At 39.3% G+C, this 20470-nt stretch overlaps 1 protein-coding gene across 1 annotated transcript in view; it reads left to right on the top strand.

The window, feature by feature from the left end:
- The window catches only part of LOC144248377 (interleukin-6 receptor subunit beta-like), a 41171-nt gene extending 21988 nt beyond the window's left edge, over positions 1–19183 (top strand). The window contains exons 10-15 of the mRNA XM_077790524.2: positions 400–522; positions 1078–1230; positions 3886–4029; positions 7012–7108; positions 9059–9122; positions 13095–19183. Of these exons, the coding sequence (XP_077646650.2) occupies positions 400–522; positions 1078–1230; positions 3886–4029; positions 7012–7108; positions 9059–9122; positions 13095–13568 (1055 nt within the window). The 3' untranslated portion in view covers positions 13569–19183. The remainder of the gene's footprint in view (positions 1–399; positions 523–1077; positions 1231–3885; positions 4030–7011; positions 7109–9058; positions 9123–13094) is intronic.
- Positions 19184–20470: the final 1287 nt, after the last annotated feature.

Raw genomic sequence — 20470 nt, 5'->3', positions numbered from 1 at the left:
AGTGGGAAATATCCCTGAAACAAGATAACTACAGCCATTTTACTTCCTACTTTCTCCTTCAGCAGCTAAGTAGACTATAAACACACCTGTCATTCGTAGGGAGACTATAAACACACCTGTCATCCGTAGGGAGACTATAAACACACCTGTCATCTTCTAAAAGAAAACCCATGTTTTGTCCTGTTCCAGCTTTGAAATAGTTTACATAAAGCATCTAGAGACACTGAAGAAGGATGTACATATTTTGTATTCAATGGAAAGCACTATACACTTTTGCTGTGCTATGAGTCTCAGAAAGCAATAACTATACAGAAATTTATGAAGCTGTTGCCTTTCCTCTTCTTCATTGTAATTTATAACTTTTCAGTAGATTTTGACATTCCTTTATTTGTTTTCCAGATAATTTTCAGCCATATAAGTTGTACAAAATAATGGTACATGCATCTGATGTGTGTCAGTGTGAAAGTTTCATAAGACATGAAAAGACTTTTGGAGTGACCCACTTTTACTCCGTTGAAGGAGGTATTCCTCCCCTTCGTGTAACCTAACCCTCTATATTTCTTCTTGTTTTCTATTTGTAGCAATAAAAGGTAGACTACACAAAATTTCTTTTCTGGGTGACTGAACAGCTTTCTCCAGTTAGCATTGCCTTTATTTTTAGCAGTTATGTCCCGGCAGTGAACAACCTGAATGCTGTTCCTTACTGACATGTTCACAGAAATATTTGTATTATGTGTGACATCACCAAAACTAACAGAATGATGGTCTCAGACCCGTGTGGCTCAAATTTAAAATAAATGAGATTTTCCAATCCCAATTTCATCATGGCTCATATTGCAAGTTGAAATGAGTATGGCTGTTGCTATTGGAGTAAAATATTCATAATGAGATAGTCACAATTTCCATCTACTTTAGTATTGTTTAAGGTGAGAGGTTTTTACTCTGTGGGACTTTGCCTTTCTCTTACACCCTTTACATTGTATTTATAGCATTTGGAAGTTGACAAGAACTCCCTTGGAAACAAATGTCCATTGCACAGATATTGATGTAGAATTCAAATATCTGGTTTTTTTCAAGTTCCAAGGACTGGTCCAACTAATGTGACAATTCTGAATATCACAAAGCATTCTGTACTTGTGAAGTGGACTGAAATAGCTGCAGAAGACCGTTTGGGCTTTCTCCAGGGATACAGGATCAGTTACACAGATTCATCAAGGAAAATGTCTCCAGGTAAGTCACCACTGCCAGAACAAAGCAGAAGCTCAGGATCGTGAAAGAAAAGCTTCATTCAGACCATTAAGTCTACTGAGTTATTTATGATTTCTGTACAAACTGAGCACTCTGCTCTCAAAGGTCAGATCCTGGTTAGACTTTTAATGCTTTAGATGGTCCCATGAACACTTAGAATGTTCTAGTTCTTATCTCAAATTATTAAGACACACATTTTCACTATTACGATTTCAGTCACAACTCTTTTATGTTTCATTGTGCCTCATCCAAGCTTGAATCTGAGTCTTTTTATAAGATATAAGACATGCTACATTTCATTTTCAACTCAATTAACTGTTTTTATTTCTTACCTGTTTCCAAAGACACCATTAAAAATTTAATTTTGGAAATATTTAATTAAATTGGTAGTTTTTCTGTTTAAGTTTGGATAACCTTAAAGGTCTTTTCCAGCTTTAATAAACTACAAGTGATGAAACTTGTACACATGAGAATAAATGTATAGCTATGAATTCAAACCACTTGAGTTTTCAATTCAAAAAATCCCCATATTATTTTCATAAACATTTTCTTTCTGGTCTAGAGTGGAAATTCTCTTTGCCATAATTAATAATACATTAACTTTGTACATATTGGCTTTCAAGTAAAATTGAAGACATGATAGGGAAGACAAATATCAAGTGACAAAGCTGACAAAGGGAGATAGTAAGGGTTCTATAGTCCACGTAGACCTATGCCTTTAGAGAATCATAAAAAGTCTTCTGGAGATTCTATTCCACTTCAAATGCCTATCTGAAATCATAAGAGGAGGCAGAATGGGAACATCCAGAACATATTTTTTCTTTCCCTCTGCCTTAACCAGTCAATACTGCAGTGACATGGCACCCAATTGCCATTTATTTCCAGGCAGGAAGTATAATTTTACTGGAAACATTGAGGGAAGAAAGTCCATAGGCTACAGCATCACATCTCCTTCTGTGAAGATTTTAACTCCACAGTGGCAAACTTGAGGAGTAACTTCTCCCCCAAAGGCATCCTTACAACATGGCAGTTTGTACATTATTCTGGCCAAGGGAAAAGTCACTGCACCATCAGAAAAGACAGGCTGAGCTGAAAGCCCCACAAAGCAGGTAAAGCAGAAAGCACAGCCCTATTTCTGTACTGAATGATGAGTAATAGCACTGGCACAAATCAAGCTAAGCAACTACTGACAACTGGAGTGAAAGATAAGGGCTAGTCCTAATGTTAACTCTTACAGTCAACGTAAGAACAACTGTTCAGCATGTTAGATGTATTTTTCTCTCATGAAGTATAAACAGCCTTCTGCATTCATCACCTGTGATGGTTTAACCCTGGCTGGATACCAGAGCCATTGGATGCCAGAGCCACTCTATCACCTCTGTAAGTGGACAGGGGAGAGGAAATGTAACAAAACATTAATGGGTTGAGATAAGGATGAGAAGACAATACGCATTACCACATTGGCAAAACAAACTTGACTTGGGGAAATTAATGGAATTTATTCCTAATGAAATTCAGAGTAGAATAATGACAAGTAAAATTAACCTTTACAACACCTTTCTCCACTGCTCCCTCCTTCCCAGGCTCTAGCACTTCCCCACCAGCAGCACAGAGAGACACAAGACTGGGAGTTACAGGCAGTTCATCACAGATTGTTTCTGACATTGCTCAGGGAGAAGAGGCCTTCTCCTGCTCCTGCATGGGTTGCCTCCCATGGGAGACAGTTCTTCATTAACTTCTCCAGCATGAGTCCATCCCATGGGCTACAGTTCTTTACCAACTGCTCCAGCATCCACAGTGTTTACTTCCTATAGGATGAAGTCCTTCAGGCACAGCCTGCTCCAGCAAAAATTTCCCACAGGATCACAAGTCCAGCCAGCAAACCTGCTGCACTGTGGGCTCCTCTCTCCATGGGCAGGCAGGCTCCTGTCAGGACCTTGCTCCAGCACAGGCCTCCCACGGGCTCACAGCCTCCTCTCAGGCATCTGCCTGCTCTGGCCTGGTCTTCTCCAGGCCTGCAGGTGGATCTCTGCATCCCCTGGATGTCCATGGGCTGCAGGGCCACAGCTGCCTCACCATGGTCTCACCATGGGCTGCAGGGGAACCTCAGCTCTGGAGCCTGGAGCAGCTCCTGTCCCTCCTTCACCAACCTTGGTGTCTGCAGGGCTGTTCCTTTCTCATATTGTCACCCTGCTCTTCTCTGGCTGCAATTACGTTTGCAGAGTAACTTCTTTTTCCTTCTTAAATCTGTTGTCACAGAGCCATTTCTAATGGTTCAGCCTTGGCCAGCAGCACATCCATCCTGAGGCCAGAGGGATTGGCTCTGTTGGACATGGGAAGCTTCTGGCAGCTTCTCACAGAAGCCACCCCTGTAGAACCCCTGCTACCAAAACTTGGTCGTACAAACCCAATACAGCCCTGGTGTGTTAAAAGCTCATGCTTTTAACCTCTGGATTTAATATGTACATAAATATTTTGGAGAAATCTTGTACCTACCCAAAGAACACCTGTACAGTCTGGTTTCCTCCAGAGAGGATCAGGGAACTGAAATATTGCCATTTGTCCAGTCAGCTATGCTGATACATGCTCAGACATGAGAGTTCATCTAATTATCTCCTAAAACCTCTTGTGTTTCAGCTGTTACTCTCAACGCTTCCGTCACAAGTTACCATCTTACTGGACTGAAGGAAAAGACCACCTATCGTGTGCAGATTTCAGGATTCACTAATGCTGGAGAAGGACCTCTGACTCTTTCACAACCTTTCAGCACTCCAAAATATGGTACTGTGGAACCTCTATGCATCTCCATTACCCAGCATGAATTCTGCTTTATGTTCTCTCTATGTTCACTCACAAGGTTTATTATTCAATCCTCAGTTGCTGAAAGCAAACACAAAAAAATTGTTCCTCTGCAAGAGGTAAACTTTGTGTCACTGAACTAAATATTTCATTATATACCTGTATTTCATTACCTAGTATAGAGAGAATTTATCTAGGATTCTTCATCTCTGAAACCTTTTTGACCTTTTTGTGCTAGCTATGTGCACATATCTTTATTTATTGGCAATTACTGTCTAGATTTCAGAAGATGAAATTTTTGCCTGTGACTAGTAATGCTCAATCATTTGTTTTTGGCAAAATCCTGAGTAATCATGTAAAATCAGCTTCCTGAGCCATTTACTGCAAAAATAAAAGATTAAGTACCTTTCAATTGCTTCTAGGGTGGGTGAACACCAATCAAAGTATCCTTTGCTTTCTGATAATTTAAGTCCATTTTAAGTAATAGGTCCTTTAAGTTTGCCTTTCTCAGAGGTGCCTGGATAGGTTAAGACCAATAGAATTGCATTTAAAATGTAAAAAAAAAAAACCTTAAAATCATATAAGGTTGGCTAAACTTAGTCTCTAAAATATTTTTAACCTCATCAGTTAAACTAAAGCTAACACTGCAACAGACATTTTTTTTCGTTTGACCACAGCTTCCCTTAATGACGATTTTTAAATAGAAAAATAATAGAACATGCTAAGATGGTATCAGTAACCTGTGACATTCAGAAACAGAAGTATGCAAATGGTTTCTCCCCACTGCAGCTTTTTTGTATTAAGTGAAGGAGGTATAAAACCATACAGCTGAATAGTAAAAAATGTACAGCAGAGATTAAAAAAAAAAAATAAATTAAAATCTTCATTGAAATCAACAGGATTTGCACCCCTCCTCCCCCCACTGAAAACTTTCTCTTGTCAACACAAAATATTAAGGTCTCTCCCTGGAGCTTTTCTTCAGGACTCTATTTCATTCTTCCTACCAAATATATATTTGGAAATAATTCAATTTTTCACTAAAGTAACAAAAAATGCAGAGTGAAATTAACACAGCATTTTAAAAATTTGAGTAATTACACTGAACATAAACATTACATTTACTATTTTTTGCTATTCCCAAACATTTCATAGATTATTTAATCCATTAGAAGTATCTCAGGTTTCTTTGCTATAAAAAGCAAATTTGCTATAAAAAGCAAATTTGCAAAGCAATTTGCAGCTTTCCAAATTAGTTTTGAACTTTAGGTAGTTGTTTGGTAAAAAAATAAATACTGTTGTTTGGGGATGGGTAGGAAAAGAAAAAGCGAGTGCCTTGTTTTTGTAAATATGGTTTGTCAATATCAGTAACACAATCATGAGCTGACCACACTCTACAGGCACTATTTTAAAACTTTTGATGTCTCCACCTATAATGAAGACCTCTACACTGACTCACTCTTAACATCACAGTCAGCTTTGGTTCCTGTGTTAGCCTGAGCATTTTAGCAACCTTCATTAACCTCTCAAACACTTTCTACTCTTTAGGTAGGTGGGATCTTAACAGAAAATATCTCAAGCAAGTATTAAGAGGCAATAAGAGACATAGGTTTGCTTCAAGGATTGACAAATGACTGATTACAGATAAAGTGGTCTTAATCATCTTAAAAGTAAAAGCATGGACATCATCTGAATACACAAGTTATGTTATTGCTATCAGGACCAGGTATGACCTCCTAAAACAACTCTAAAACAAAATAAAACCCAACCAAATAAAAGACCCCAAACAAACAAGCAAACAAGCAAACAAAATCCCGGAAAACAAAACCAAACCAAACAACCAAAAAAACCCCCAAATACTACTAGTAAATCCTGAAATAGATTAAAGCCACTTTCACTCAAATAGTTTCTTATTGAGTCAGACATGAATGAGGGTCCTGACCTGTTAAACAAACTAGAGCTCACATAACAGCACAGCTTGGGATAAAACAGTTGAAGAACCATCTGAAATTCAGCAAAGGCAAATGCAGGGTCCTGCACCTGGGGAGGAACAACCCCAGGCACCAGCACAGCCTGGGGCTGACCTGCTGGGGAGCAGCGCTGTGGAGAAGGACCTGGGGGTCCTGGGGGACAACAAGCTGTCCGTGAACCAGCTGCGTGTCCTGGTGACCAAGAAGGCCAATGGTGTCCTGGGGTGCATTAGGAGGAGCATTGCCAGCAGGTGGAGGGAGGTGATCCTGCCCCTCTGCTCAGCCCTGGCGAGACCTCACCTGGAGCGCTGTGTCCAGTTCTGGGCTCCTCAGGACAACAGAGACATGGAGCTCCTTGGGTGTGTCCAGTGGAGGATTTAGGGAACTGGAACACCTTACTAATGAGGAAAGGCTGAGAGAGCTGGGCCTTTTTATCTTGGAGAAGAGGCAACAGAGAGGGGATCTTATCAATGTATACAAATACCCTTAGGGCAAGTGTCAGGAAAACAGGGGCAGACTCTTTTCTGCAGTGACACAACAAAGAAGGAATAAGCATAAACTGAAACACAGGAATTTCCACCTGAATGTTAAGAACTTCCTTATTGTGAGGGTGATAGAGTACAGGAATAGATTGCCCATAGAGGCTGGGGAGTCTTCTTCTCTAGAGATATTCAAAACCTGCCTGGATGCAATCCTGTCTCACCCACTTTAGGTGAACCTGCTTTAGCAGGGGATTAGAGCAGATGATCTTCAGAGATGCCTTCCAATCCCAACCATTCTGTGATTCTATGATACCTAGATATCTTAAAAATACAAACCCGAAAAGCTCACACGCCCCTGAGAATACCAGCGTTGGTTTTAACTAGATTTTACTTACATTCCAGAACACATGTAAAGCTGGCTTTGACTTCTATTAGAATATTTCTCTCATGAAGTTAATAAGATCTTTCTGTACTTAACACCATAAATCTGATTCAAGCTTTCTGTTTCCCATCAGATAAAGGAGAACTTGAAGCTGTTGTGATTGGTTTTTGTTTCAGCATGATACTTATTCTGGTTTTTGCACCTCTCACTTGTTCTCTGGTGATAAAAAGGTAAGAACACAATATTGATTGGTGTTGTTAGCAGCTTAGCTCTGAGTTTCACAACAGTGGGCCTTCTTTGTCATTAAAGGCAACGCAACTCAAAAAATGCACAACACAAAAACCACCACAGTAATCTCACAGTGAGAGCAACTACAAGCCACTATAAGCTGATTAAAATGGTAAAACAAGCTGGTAAAAAACCTATACTCTTTAGATTTTGATTCCTTTATCTGATTACATCCTGTCACAAACATGCTTAGAAAGAGCCAGGACCATTTCTCACATTGGGATATATGCTTTAGATGTATAGATAAAGCTTGCATTTTATTATTTTTATCTAAGATATTTCTTGCAAACACATTTGGATATTAAATTTATAAAGTATGCATATAAGTTCATAATGACAAGAAGCAATATATGAATGAGTAGGAACAAGAGATAATAACAAGGATGCCTATGAGATCTGGCAGTGGTCCTCTTACTTGATGAAAAATTATTTTCTACAATATTGAAGTATTCATCCCTACTTAACAATCTAAAATACAGTATCAAGGGCATATACTATGACTAAAAGATTTGCATAGTAATGGGTTCTAATAATAATAATTTTCTGACAAACCTAATTTCATACAGCCACTCACGTTACTATTTGGTATCCTAGAATGCTACCTTACCTTTTTCTCCTCTTCAGAAAGCACCAGCTGCAGAAGCTGAAAGCACAGCTGCTAAAGGACAGATGGCACAACCTATGGCTTAAGAGCCACACAGCACGACATAGCTTGCTTTAGCTTTAAACTCTTGTCCTTGCCTCTGGGAAACAGACTCTGCATTTTCAGATTGTATTTTAAGTTGTGCTGTGTCTGATACAACAGTTTTGACAGGAACTTCTGGGACTTACCTAGTTTTGACCTATAGGAAACTTTGTTGTGTTCAACATAAGACCACACTTCATTGTCTGGGCCCAATAGGAAAGAGGAAAGGGGAAATGAAAAAAACAAACCAGGAAACAACCAGGCAGCACACAGGAGCCCAGTGTAGCACTACAAAATAGTGCTTAAATTTGTACATTTTTAGTAATATTGAACCCTTTGAACTGAGATAAAGGGTCCCAGCGATGCCTTAATCTCAATTGCCTTCTTGATTTGCAAGAAAGGAGTCACCAGCCAGCCAAACACCCATCTTCACAGGATCTGCAGGAGATTCAGTAACTTTACAGCCACAGTCTGCACTCCAACCACAGCCTAAACAGAGGCAAAGTACCCTAAAGCTAATGAAGTCTAGCTTAATTTCAAAATTGAAAAATACTGAAGCCAACACTAAGGCAGAACGATGGACTACTTAAACTCTCAGCCTCTCTTACAGCTTTGTTGAGGCTTTTTTTATGGAGTTGAGATACTGTATGCAATAGCTCCCAGAATGAGCCAAACTCAAAACAATCAGGAAAGAGCAGGAGTTGTGTTTCTTTAGAGCTTCTCCCAGACTTCCAGACAGTGCCATTACACAGGGGCTGAATGCAACCGTATCTTGCTCTTTGTTTTCAGGGGAAAGGAAACTTTTAAATCAAAGCCCAGGAGCAAATACTTACTGAAACAAGCTCCATCCTATATGTCCCAAAGCCCTCAAGGAAGATGGAGATTTTGTGGTAATGATAACAAATTAGATGTATAGAAATGTTAGATATATAGATTAAATGTACAGAAAGAGACAACATTGCCAGCACTTTCACAGCTCCTTTGTTATTAAACAAGGATGATAATCATCATTAACTCAATATTTCAGTGTAGACTATCAAGTTTGGTCTTCAGCCTTTAATTAGCGTTATGCTTAAATGTCTCTGTAGAAGACCTTTTTTTATGGTTACAAAATGTTAATCTGTTATGTATGAAGAGTAATTAATTTAAATGCACAGGAAATGCCAGTCATCTAACCTGATGTTAAATATAAAATACTTATTTACAGGCTGAAAATATCATATTGGCACAGTGTACCCACCCCAGGAAACAGCACTGCACTCCAAGATATGGTAAGCACTCTTCTGACAGCATGAAAAAATACACAGGGGAGATCCTTGATTAATTTATAATGCTAGTTATCTGTCCTTTCACAGTTGACTCTAGAAAATAGCCTGATATCAGCTGCTTGGAAGCCAGAGTAATATTCAAAATATAGGATGGGGGATAGTTTCTATTTAGGCATAGGCTATATACATTTTTAAATTTAATAATGGTCTCCGACTTTTTCTGAGTACATTATAAATAATTTTTAAATACATGATCCTTAAAAGAACAAATCAAAGCTGAATGGAGGTAGATGGAGTCTAAAAGAAATTCAGTTTTTATACCCAGTCAGTTTTCGCCAACTCAAACTGATTATCAAGTGCAAGTTTTCAAAATATAAAGTAGTGAATTGTGGCCTAATTCCAGAGCAGTATTATGACAGAGGCCATGTAACATAGTGTTTTCTGAAGTCTGATCCTCAGTCCCTGCTTGCCTCCAAAACAATCAAGGGGCTCTGATTGGCAGCTGGGAGCTGTCTCAGGAGCACCTACTGGTCAAGAGGCAACAAGGTTCAGCAGCATGCTCACATCTTGCCCACAGCTTTCCTATGTATTTTGGTAAGTATACCTGAATTTCAGCACAAAATAAGCAGGAAAATCAGCTGTTAGGAAAAAATACAGCTATTACAATTAGCTGCTGGAGAGCACATTATCCACTTTTGCCTATTAGTAGACTTATTTGTTTCTTCACCTTTTTGCCTTCACTCTTTTAACAAGATTTCTACTGCAGTTTTGGTGACATCTGATACTAGAACACCTAAGTTTATCTCTTAAGTCTCAGACCACCTATGATTGTATTTTTGTAGGACGAATTAGTACTTCTTTCCTTTTTAAATCTCTTTTTCTGGAAGACTTGAAGTTAATTTGGTACTGGACAATCTAGTTGTTTCTCTCATTAAATTTAACAAGAAGACTTTTATCTCATCAAATTTTGGGCATTGGCTAGTAGGTATCTACTGACCAGAACTGTGATACAGAGTGAAGTAATGACAAACAGTATTACAGAAAACCCTGATAGTCTGCTGATAATCAGAAGTTTTGCTGAAAATCAGCATTGTTTCCTGCAACAGAGCAAGTATGAATTTTCATATTTCAGATCAGGACTTCCTCACTTGCTTTCTTCCACCTAATTGTAGATAAAGAAGTGATGAGTTCAGAGCTAGTCATCAGGTAGCCATTTTGCAGTGAAGAATTGCAAAGAAGTATGCTGAGACTGCAGTGCTACAGAAAGGACAAATAGGTTTTATGAACCACGGTGCCATTTTGACATAAAATGCTTAAAAATAAAATATATGAATTTTAAATGCCTTTAACTTTTCCTGCAGAGGTAAAGTAACTATCAAAGAAAATGAAGTCTGTATTAACTATGCCTGGTAGAGAATATTGTAACATTGATAACATGTAAGACACAGAAATACCAGATACCAGATAATGGTTTGGGAGAAAGCAGAAAAAGCACTATGTCAGGAGACAGTACAATAAACAGTTTACCAGACATATTGTCTAGAAGTAATTTGGTATTCTGAACAATTAATGAACTGTGGAGAAAGATATTCCCCAAATAGGTATGGCAAAACAGGGGCAGGGAGCAAATCCTGCTATATTCTGTACATTCACTTGATTTTTAGTTGTTCCAAGACTGAACCATGTCAGTTTAGTTGAGCAACTTAGCAACTCTCAACAAAAATACAAAAATAATCCAAAAAAGGCAGCAAGACAACTTGTAGTCCAGAAAGAGGATAACTTAGCAAAATATAAGTCAATCATACATTCCATGGTACATAGAAGCAGGAGGAACTGAAGACACTCTCATTTCAGAGACCAGGAAAATTAGCTGTGGGGAACTAAAATGTCAGTCAGTCACCCAAACTGAACTATGGGGAACTAAAATGAAAATGAATTATGGGGAACTAAAATATCAGTCAGTCACCCAAACAAGTCTCCTGTTCTTCACATATAGCCAAGATTCTTCTAAGATACTTCTTCACTTATTGCCTCTTTCAGACAGAATCCTAGCATTGCTGTGTTGTTTAGAAAAGACCCCCATGATCATTAGTTCTAACCATTAACCAGCACCACTCTGTTCACCATTAATCCATGTCTCCAGGTGACACATGTAGACTTTTCCAAACACTTTCAGGGATGGTGAATCCACCATATCCCTGGTGGGATCACCTCGCCTGACCACCCTTTTAGAGAAGAAATTCTTCCTAATATCCAGTCTAAACCTTTCCTGGTGCAACTTGGGGCCATTTCCTCTCATCCTGTCACTTGTTATCTAGGCAAAGGGACCAACTCCCAGCTGGCTACATCCTCTTTTCAGGCAGCTGTAGGGAATGATAAGGTTCCCCCCGAGCCTCCCTTCCTCCAGGATAAACATGCCCAGCTCCCTCAGCTGCTCCTCACAGGACTTGTGCTCCACAGCCCTGATGCCCTTCTCTGAACATGTTTGAGTATCTCAGCATCCTCTCTAAACTGAGGGGCCCAGAACTGAACTCAGCATTTGAGGTGTGGCGTCACCCATGCCAAGTACAAGGGGACAATCCCTGCCCTGGTCCTGCTGCCACACCATTGCTGATCCAGGCCAGGATGCCATTGGCCTTCTTGGCCACCTGGGCACACCCTGGCTCATGTCCAGCCACTGTCACCAGCACCCCCAGGTCCTTTCCAGCCACTCTGTCCCAGCCTGTGGAGCTGCCTGGGGCTGTTGTGACCCAAGGGCAGGACCCAGCACTGGGCCTTGTAGAACCTCACAGCACTGGCCTCAGCCCATGATCCAGCCTGCCCAGATCCTCTGCAGAGCCTTCCTGCCCTCCAGCAGATCAACAACCCACACAACTTGGTGTTATCTACGAACTGCCTGAGGGTGCACACCATGACAACATTGGTGAAGATATTAAACAAGACTGGCCCCAGTACTGAGCCCTGAGGAACAGCACTGGTGACTGAACACCAGATGGATGTAATTCTGCTCACCACTACTCTCTGGGCCCAGCCATCCGGGCAGTTTTTTACCCAGTGAACAGTGTATGTGCCCAAGCCAGGAGCAGCCAGTTTATCCGGGAGAATTCTGTGGGAAATGGTATCTCAGGCTTTACTAAAGTCCAGGTAGACATAAAACCTGTTTCAGATTTGGTAGCTTTGGAATTTGGGCTGCTCTTCCTAAAAAAATATGATAATGAACATACATATCATTCAGATCTTTATTCAAAACAAGGCAGAAATTAACCATGCAGTGATGTCAACTTATCCCATTACAAGAGAAAAAGAGAAATCTTTTAATGGGTATTGCTGAGACTTCAAAGAACAACATTCTCATTTCTTCGTCAGATCACAACTTGTAAGAAGAAAGAAAATAAAAAAAATGCACACTTATTTATTGCAAAAAAGCTCAGTTTAAACAAGTTTAGAGCAAGTGGGGGCAGGCAGAGTGGGGAAGAAAGAAAAAATCTAACAGCTCTACCAGCCTGCCCATAATTTAAAAAACATTATGTCAAACACAGAACAATCTAAGAGGAAAATAAGGAAGCTTGGTGTTGCCAAATGTTCTCCATTTAACCATCCAGAATTTGCAAAAAACTTGTTACCCTAGGTATACCCAGATCACAAACTTCATGGCATGAAGTTTAATAACAAACTGTTCATAGCAGCTGACAGCTTAATCTTGTCTGGCTGCTGTTCAAGTCGCTGCCTTTTTATAGTAATATATTTGCTAAATTTTTTGAAAGCTGTGTTCTCAGAACATCATGAGGTTTACATTTTATCATCATTATTTTTGTTCCCAAGTAAACACAGAAGCAAGAAAAAACTGGTTAAATACTATGGGACTGGAGAAGATGATTCTTTAAATTAGGTATTTTCAGTCATATTTCTAAAACTAAAGATGATCTAAAATTGATTAATTAGCATATTATTCTTTTCTCTTGCTTTGTCTCACAGACTAATTGGAAACCTGTTTCAAGGTCACTGCTTCAGGCCCTGTCAGACAATGATACCACCAGCCTTTTTGTCATAGAGCATGAGTCAAAGGTTCCTGTGACACTAGACCACTCTACAGAGGTTGGAGAAGACAAGCATAATACCTGCCAGTCAGAAAAACCTAGCAATAACATCGACATGAGCCTGAGGCATGAAGAAATCCCTGCAGAAGCAGTTACAAGTGAAGAAGACACCATTGCCATGGAAGTATCACTCTTGAGTGACTATGCCAGCATGGAGTTTAGTCAGAAAGCCCTGATGAGTATGGCAGTGAGCACACCTGAAAGAGCTGCTCATCCTCATCTGAAAATGGAACTAAGAAGTAAGCCAGCACAAACCGTGCAGAAGGTTTTGTTTGCTTCCCAGGACTACCTCAAACAAAGCCAGGTGGTACTTCTGCCATCTGGACCAAATTTCATGGGACGAGTCAATTAAACCTGAAGCATCTTCTTTATTTTCCTTACCATAAAATGAAGTTCCAAATCTTTTTCTTCAGTGGAGCCACTAGGACCTTATGGGACAGTGAGCTTGTGAAAATAGTTATTTCCACTACAGTAAGCTTCCTTGGAAAAATAGATTGATTGTATTATTAGATTAGCTATTTCACCACAGTCATCCAGTGGAAAGTCCCACCATCTTCACACAAACTTTTAGGGACTTACATTTTAAAATATTATTAAAGTACCTCTTGCTTGGTATTTTGTTCCAGGGCATTCAGGAGCCATTCAAGTCTTCCACTCTAAGCATAATATCATTGTAGATATCAGAAAACTTCTCTACTCACTATGACTAGCTTCAGATCTGATTTTCAAATCCAGTAAGTTCTTCACCAAAAAAACTTCCAGCAAAAGTATCTACCGCTTCAAAGATGATTTCTAGTTGGTCAAAGCCGGTCGCAGAAATTAGTGAAAATTTTTCAAATTAGGAACCAAAAGTTTGCTTATTGATCTATGTAAAACACCATTAGTGCTTTACATTCTAGACCTTTACAACTTTAATAATTGTAGATAAATAGTGCTGTGTAAGTGAAGATGATAATAAGTTTCATTAAGAATATTGAAGACGTTACTTGTATTAAATTAAGGCTATTTTCTCCTACAAATATCTACGCATTCAGAAAAACCCATCCATCATTTGTGATGAGGTGTAGTTGCAGATATGTTTTTACACTGCAATGACAATAACTGTTAAACTGAAATAGAGGGGATAAAAGTATCTTCCTCAATATGCTTTCTATGCAACTCCATCATGTATCTCCACAATGCAAGAAGTCAATTTTCAGGCTTATAAGTATTTCTCAGTCATGAACTCTACAAGCATTAATGGTCTGCACTTATTGTAGAAGACACAATTTATTGTTGTTGTCTTAAGTTTAAGGAGCATTTTGTAAAAATTGCTTTGTGGAGAAAGAAATTGATAACTATATTGTAAGCACCAGAGAATCCATAGATGGATATTTTTAAAAATTTCCTCATTAAAAGTGAAGAATGATTGGCATTCACATAAATATTTCCACTCATACTAGGCAGTATGAATTACAGAATAGCCATGCTTCAAAAACTCAGAGAAATTCCACATCTCCATTGATTTAGTGAGAATCCATAACAAAACATAGTTTATTAATTTTCCTTATTTATGTTCACTCTCTCTTTAGTTACTTCACTCTATATCTGTTAAGACTGCAAGGAACTAACCAGTATTTCACTGTAGGTTATGCACTTTTTCTTAGCACTTAAAATTCATTGTTCTCCCACAAAGCAAAGTGCACTCATATCTATTAAATTGAAATTGAAACAAGGGGTAAGAGAAGCACTCCCTAGAGATCACACAGTTTTGGACAGTCTTTTAAAGATCTTTATTTTTTTGAACTTTAATATGTGACTTTGCCTGATTTGAATTTAAGAGAATGCAAATGATCCTGCAATTAGTGAAGCTATTTTTACTTGTAACATCAAGTAGAGGTATTGAAATGCTGTTATAGACAATGAAGTTCTGATACATAATTTTTAAAAGTAGTCATAATTTGTACCTCTCTAGAATATAAGGATTATCCATGCTCGTTACTTACAGTATTTCTTTCGTTTCTGGTCAAAGAAACTTATTTTCCTGGTGCATACCTTCAATAGCTTTATTCAACCCCGTAAATACCAAATTCTTCTTTTCCTTACTCTGCATCTAACAAACCAATACGTATTTTTCTGTTATGGATAAAACATGTACATAGTAAGATGAACCAAACCAAAGGCTTGCAAGTATTTTCAGTATATGAAACAGTCTTGATACATGAAACTCAACAGACAGCTTGAGCTTCTAACCTGGTGATTATCAACTCCAACTAGCCATTGTCTGACATCTTGCTATAGAAAATTCATATAGCAGTAGACTTGTACTAGAAGCACGCATGGATATTAAATAGAAGGTATAGATGTATTCTATTTTTAGTTATAAAGTTCACAATGTATGTAATTCTTAGTTGATCTCATTAGAGCAATATTTATACAATGCCCACAAGCAGTACTTTTGGGAGAATAAGTGATACATGAAAAATCCTGGTGTGGAGATTAGGAATAAATTCAAAACTCATCCCATCATGATGTATGCTTTGAGAGCAAGGAAAGAACCTTTTATGTGGACAGAAATAGAAGAGTATGTTTGCTAAATAGTTTCATGCAGCCAAAAAGGAGGTTTAATTGGAATTAATGTACTTACTCTGGGACACAGGATTAGGAGACATACCAAGTCTCCAGGTTAGGAAAAATAGATGTCTGTGGTATGTCTTTTGGTTGACTGTCCTGTGATAATTTTTAGTTCAGTTAGAAGGGTCCTAATCTAATTGTACTCCCTGACCTCTTCAGGCAGTTTAAAAAATTGTGTTCATATACTGGTGTATAGTGACTGCAGAAACTTTCTTACACAAATAAACATGTAAAACAGTTTATTCCATGTGCTATAGTACTGTTCAAGTGGTTAATGTAGTGTTATTAGCATCAATATTCTTAGCTTCAATATATGTTATGTTGAGTGAAATTGCAGATATGAAGGCTCAGGACCACAAAAGACAAGTGTTTTATAATTAAATTTTTCCTGTTTTTTCACTGTCAGCATAGCTCTGGATGATCACTGTCAGCATTAGTGAGAATTTAGACATGATGAAAGCTTAGACAACTGCAAACCTGGAAGCACATCATCATCATGATTTATAGCATGGGATATTATACTGCAAGGTTACAGTACTTTAGCATTCTATATTTACAGAGAAAGGAAAGTAATACTCAGTCTCTAATATAGCACAAAGCTAGGTTAGTACACATGGATTTTTCTGGTATCCAGAGTAGATGTTTTTTTCTTGCATGGACATGAGGACTTTTTATTATTTTTGATTTTTTATTGTGTTTTTTATTTAGTGCTTAAAGTCAGACTACAGTGCAGTAGTTACCACTGAAAATTAACATTGTGTCAGAGACAAAACAAACAAGTACTCACCCTGGAAGAGGAGATTGCAGCAACCACAATATGGTAGAGGTTTATTCTGTATTAGTTAACAAGTGAATACCAATATCTACAAATTCCCTCAGAATCTAAGCCTTTAATCTTAGACCCTTAACCCTTAGAGCCGCTTTTATGGCACGGTAGTATCTGCACTTGAGCAGAGCTGTCTGGAAAGCAGAGCACACAGGGAGGGGCATCCTGTCAACTCAAGTCAACTACAGTTATTGCTACAAAAATTGTCAAATAATGAAGCACTTCATGAAAGACCTCTGGTTACAGAAGGTACTCTTGACTCGGTGTCATAGGCTCTTGGCTTGCCTGTTTCTCTCTCTCTCAATGTGTCTGCTGCCTGAATGAGGTTAAATGTCTTCTAGTACAATGTTGATGGAATTTGTATGAAGCTGGGTAATAAAACTTGTGACAGCTTACACCACTTACTTCTGAGCACTGTTTGTAGAAGACTGGTAAGACAAGTCACTCCATGCCAGTGGTGTTGGGATGGGAATAATCTTATCCTCATACCTATTTCAATTCTACAGAAGCACCAGCTTGATAATAAAACTGAAAACAACCTGCTGTGCTAGAAATGGTCATTCCCATTACCCATCCTCAGAGACCCCTCCAGTGCTTCACGGAATCATGGAATCACTGAGGTTGGAAAAGACCTTTAGGATTGAGTCCAATGGCAAACCTAACACTGCCAAGCCTACCACTAAACCATGTCCTTAAGTGCCTCCTGGGATGGTGACTTAACCAGTTCCCTGGGTAGTATGTTCCAAGGCTTGACCACTCTTCCTGTGAAGAAATGTTTCCAGCTATTCAATCTAAACCTCTCCTGGTACAACTCGGGGCCATAGCCTCTCATCCTGTCATTTGTTACCTGTGATAATATACTGACCCTCATCTCACTGCAACATCATTTCAGGCAGGTGTATAGAGAATGATAAGATTCCTTCCCTGAGCCTCCTTCTCTCCAGGCTAAAAATCCCTAGCTCCCTCAGCTATCTCTTGTAAGACCTATGCTCTAATTTCCTTCCACAAAGCTAACCCCAAGCAAACAGGGCTTATTACTTACCAGGAAGGAAGTAATCTGAATTTGTTGAAGTGCTAGACACAGGAAGGACAAAGAAAGTCTGAAGAATGACAAGCAAAGCTACAGCCAGCACTGACAGGAAAACAGATTGAATGGGTTCAGGTCCTTACTGGAGACACTGAAGCCTAGGTAAACTGGAGAGTAGTAAACATGCTATTTTACTTGAAAAATTACAGGCAGTTTTTCATAGATTAATAGCTTTTCATAGATTGCTAGCATGAAGTGGATAACAGAACAATAGGCACAAAAATAACAGAACAATATGTATTCTCTGACTTTTCCCAAACAGTAATTTGGGGACAGACGCAGAGAGTGGTGGAGAACGGTGGTGCATCCAGCTGGGGTTCAGTCACCAGTGATGTCACCAGGGATCTGTGTTGGGCCCAGTCCTGTTTAATATCTTTTCTGATGATCCAAATGAGGGGATTGAGTCTGTCACAGTAAATTAGCAGAGGACACCAAGCTGGGTGTGAGTGTTGATCTTCTGGAGGGTAGGAGGGCTCTGCAGAGAGACCTGGACAGGCTGGATAGATGGGCCGAGTCCAACAATCTGAGGTTTAACAAGACCAAGTGCCAGGTCCTGCACTTTGGCCACAGCAATCCCTGAAGTGCTACAGGCTGGGGACAGAGTGGCTGGAGGGTGGCCAGGCAGAAAAGGACGTGGGGGTGCTGGTGACAGCGGCTGAACATGAGCCAGGGTGTGCCCAGGTGGCCAAGAAGGACAATCGCATCCTGGCCTGGATCAGCAATGGTGTGGCAGCAGGACCAGGGCAGGGATTGTCCCCCTGTGCTGGGCACTGGTGAGGCCACACCTCAAATGCTGAGTTCAGTTCTGGGTCCCTCAGCTTAGAGAGGATGTTGAGATACTCAAACATGTCCAGAGAAGGGCATCAGGGCTGTGGAAGGGTCTGGAGCACAAGTCCTGTGAGGAGCAGCTGAGGGAGCTGGGATTGTTTAGCCTGGAAAAAAGGAGGCTCAAGGGAGACTTAATTGCTTCCATCAACTACCTGAAATGAGGGTGCAGTCAGGTGGGGGTTGGTCTCTTTTCCCAGACAACCATTGACAGGACACAGCCTCAAGCTGTGCCAGAGGAGTTAAACAAGACACTGGAAAAAATTTCTTCACAGAATGATTGGGCCATGGAATAGGCTGCTGAGGGAGGTGGTGGAGTTGCCATCTCTCAAAGCATTTAAAGAAAGGCTGGAGGTGGCACTCAGTGCCATGGTTTATTTCATAAGGTGAAGTTAGGTCGTAGGTTGGACTTGATGTCCAAGGTCTTCTTCAACCTATTTGATTCTGTAATTCTGTAATTGCTACCGTTAAACTTTGCCGGTAGTGGTTCAAGCCAATTCAGCAATCAATCAGCAACCATTGGCTTTCTTCTGAGTTCTAATTAACTAACCATTCTGGCATTTGTTTCACGTGTGTGCCTACTGGGTACCATCACAATTAGGATCCATAGGATGCAATAATGCCCTTTTGGCATTATTGCTGTAGTTGCATATTTAGTATCTGGTGGTTTAGTGGGTTACATGGTCTTGAAATGAACTTGGCCACTGTGACTTCTGTGTATTATTTTCAAGTGCTACCTATTCACTTTTGGAAAGGAAGCTACATGTGTTTCTGCAACTTTTAATTATCACAGCTGTGCTATTTTTCTAGGCAAAGACTGCACTGCAGCTTTTCAACACAACAAGGGTGAGAACCTAATTGTTTAAAAAAGATAGCATTTAGTCACATTGAAGTTCTAACTAGTTATGCTGGGTCATATGAATGTTCTTCCAATGACTGTAAAGCATTTATGAAAAAGATAAAATTTACATTGAATACACTGGCTCAATGAAAATTACATTACGTTACATTACTATTTAAGGATCCCACTATGAAAAAGAATACAAATATTTCCACTAAAAGCTATGAGATTTTTAGCTCCAAAACCAGTTAAAATAATCCAGTAACTGATTCTATTCTGTTTCAATGTTCATTCAACCTTCACCAAAAGACCCTCTGGATTTCACAAAAATAAGTAAGAAAAGCAAAGGTGTGGTAACATACTTGAATTCACCATATATAAGCTGTATCTCCATTGGAATGCTTGAGGAGTCTGCAGTTCCAAAAACTGTTGTGTGTGTACTCATAAATCTATTATACAATTGCTTTGAAGCCATTTGCTCTAAGAATGTTTCTTACTCTAACATTTTTAAGCATCAGGGTTTCTCCTCTCCGTTTCCATATTTGTCTATTTGCAGCTGCAGGGCTGCAGTGAGCTTTTTTAAAGTCTTCAATCCACCAAATATTTTACTGACAAATAATCAGTCTGTTTTGTTAGTAATACTGTATGTGACTAATTTTCTATTCTCCAGACCTGATGAAAAGGTATGCTGATCCTAGGACACAGAGAAATAATACTGGACATCCAGTCACAAGCATAAAAGAATGCATTTTTTCACTTCTAAGGACAGTTATGTTTCGGGTTTGTTTGTTGTTTGTTTTTTTGGGTGGGTTGTTTAGTTTGGTATTTTTTTTATAATACTGGTTGCTTATTTGAAAGCTTCAAGGAGCAAAAAAGCATGGATGCAGAGAACAAGTGATGAAAGACACACTGGTTATATTTCTCTTTACAACCCTCCACTTGCATTGTCTGTCCTTCCAGCAGCCCAATAAGTCTTGGAAAGGTGATTGCCTTGCTGATTAGCTGTGCTGCCCAGGTGGCCCAGTTTTGCACACTGGCATCATGGTACTCTGCGTAATGCTC

The sequence above is a fragment of the Lonchura striata genome, chromosome Z (assembly GCF_050655825.1).
Source record: "Lonchura striata isolate lonStrDom1 chromosome Z, ASM5065582v1, whole genome shotgun sequence".
NCBI classification, from domain to species: domain Eukaryota; kingdom Metazoa; phylum Chordata; class Aves; order Passeriformes; family Estrildidae; genus Lonchura; species Lonchura striata.
The sequence above is the reverse complement of the archived record's forward strand: the minus strand, read 5'-3'. Positions and strand labels throughout refer to the sequence as shown.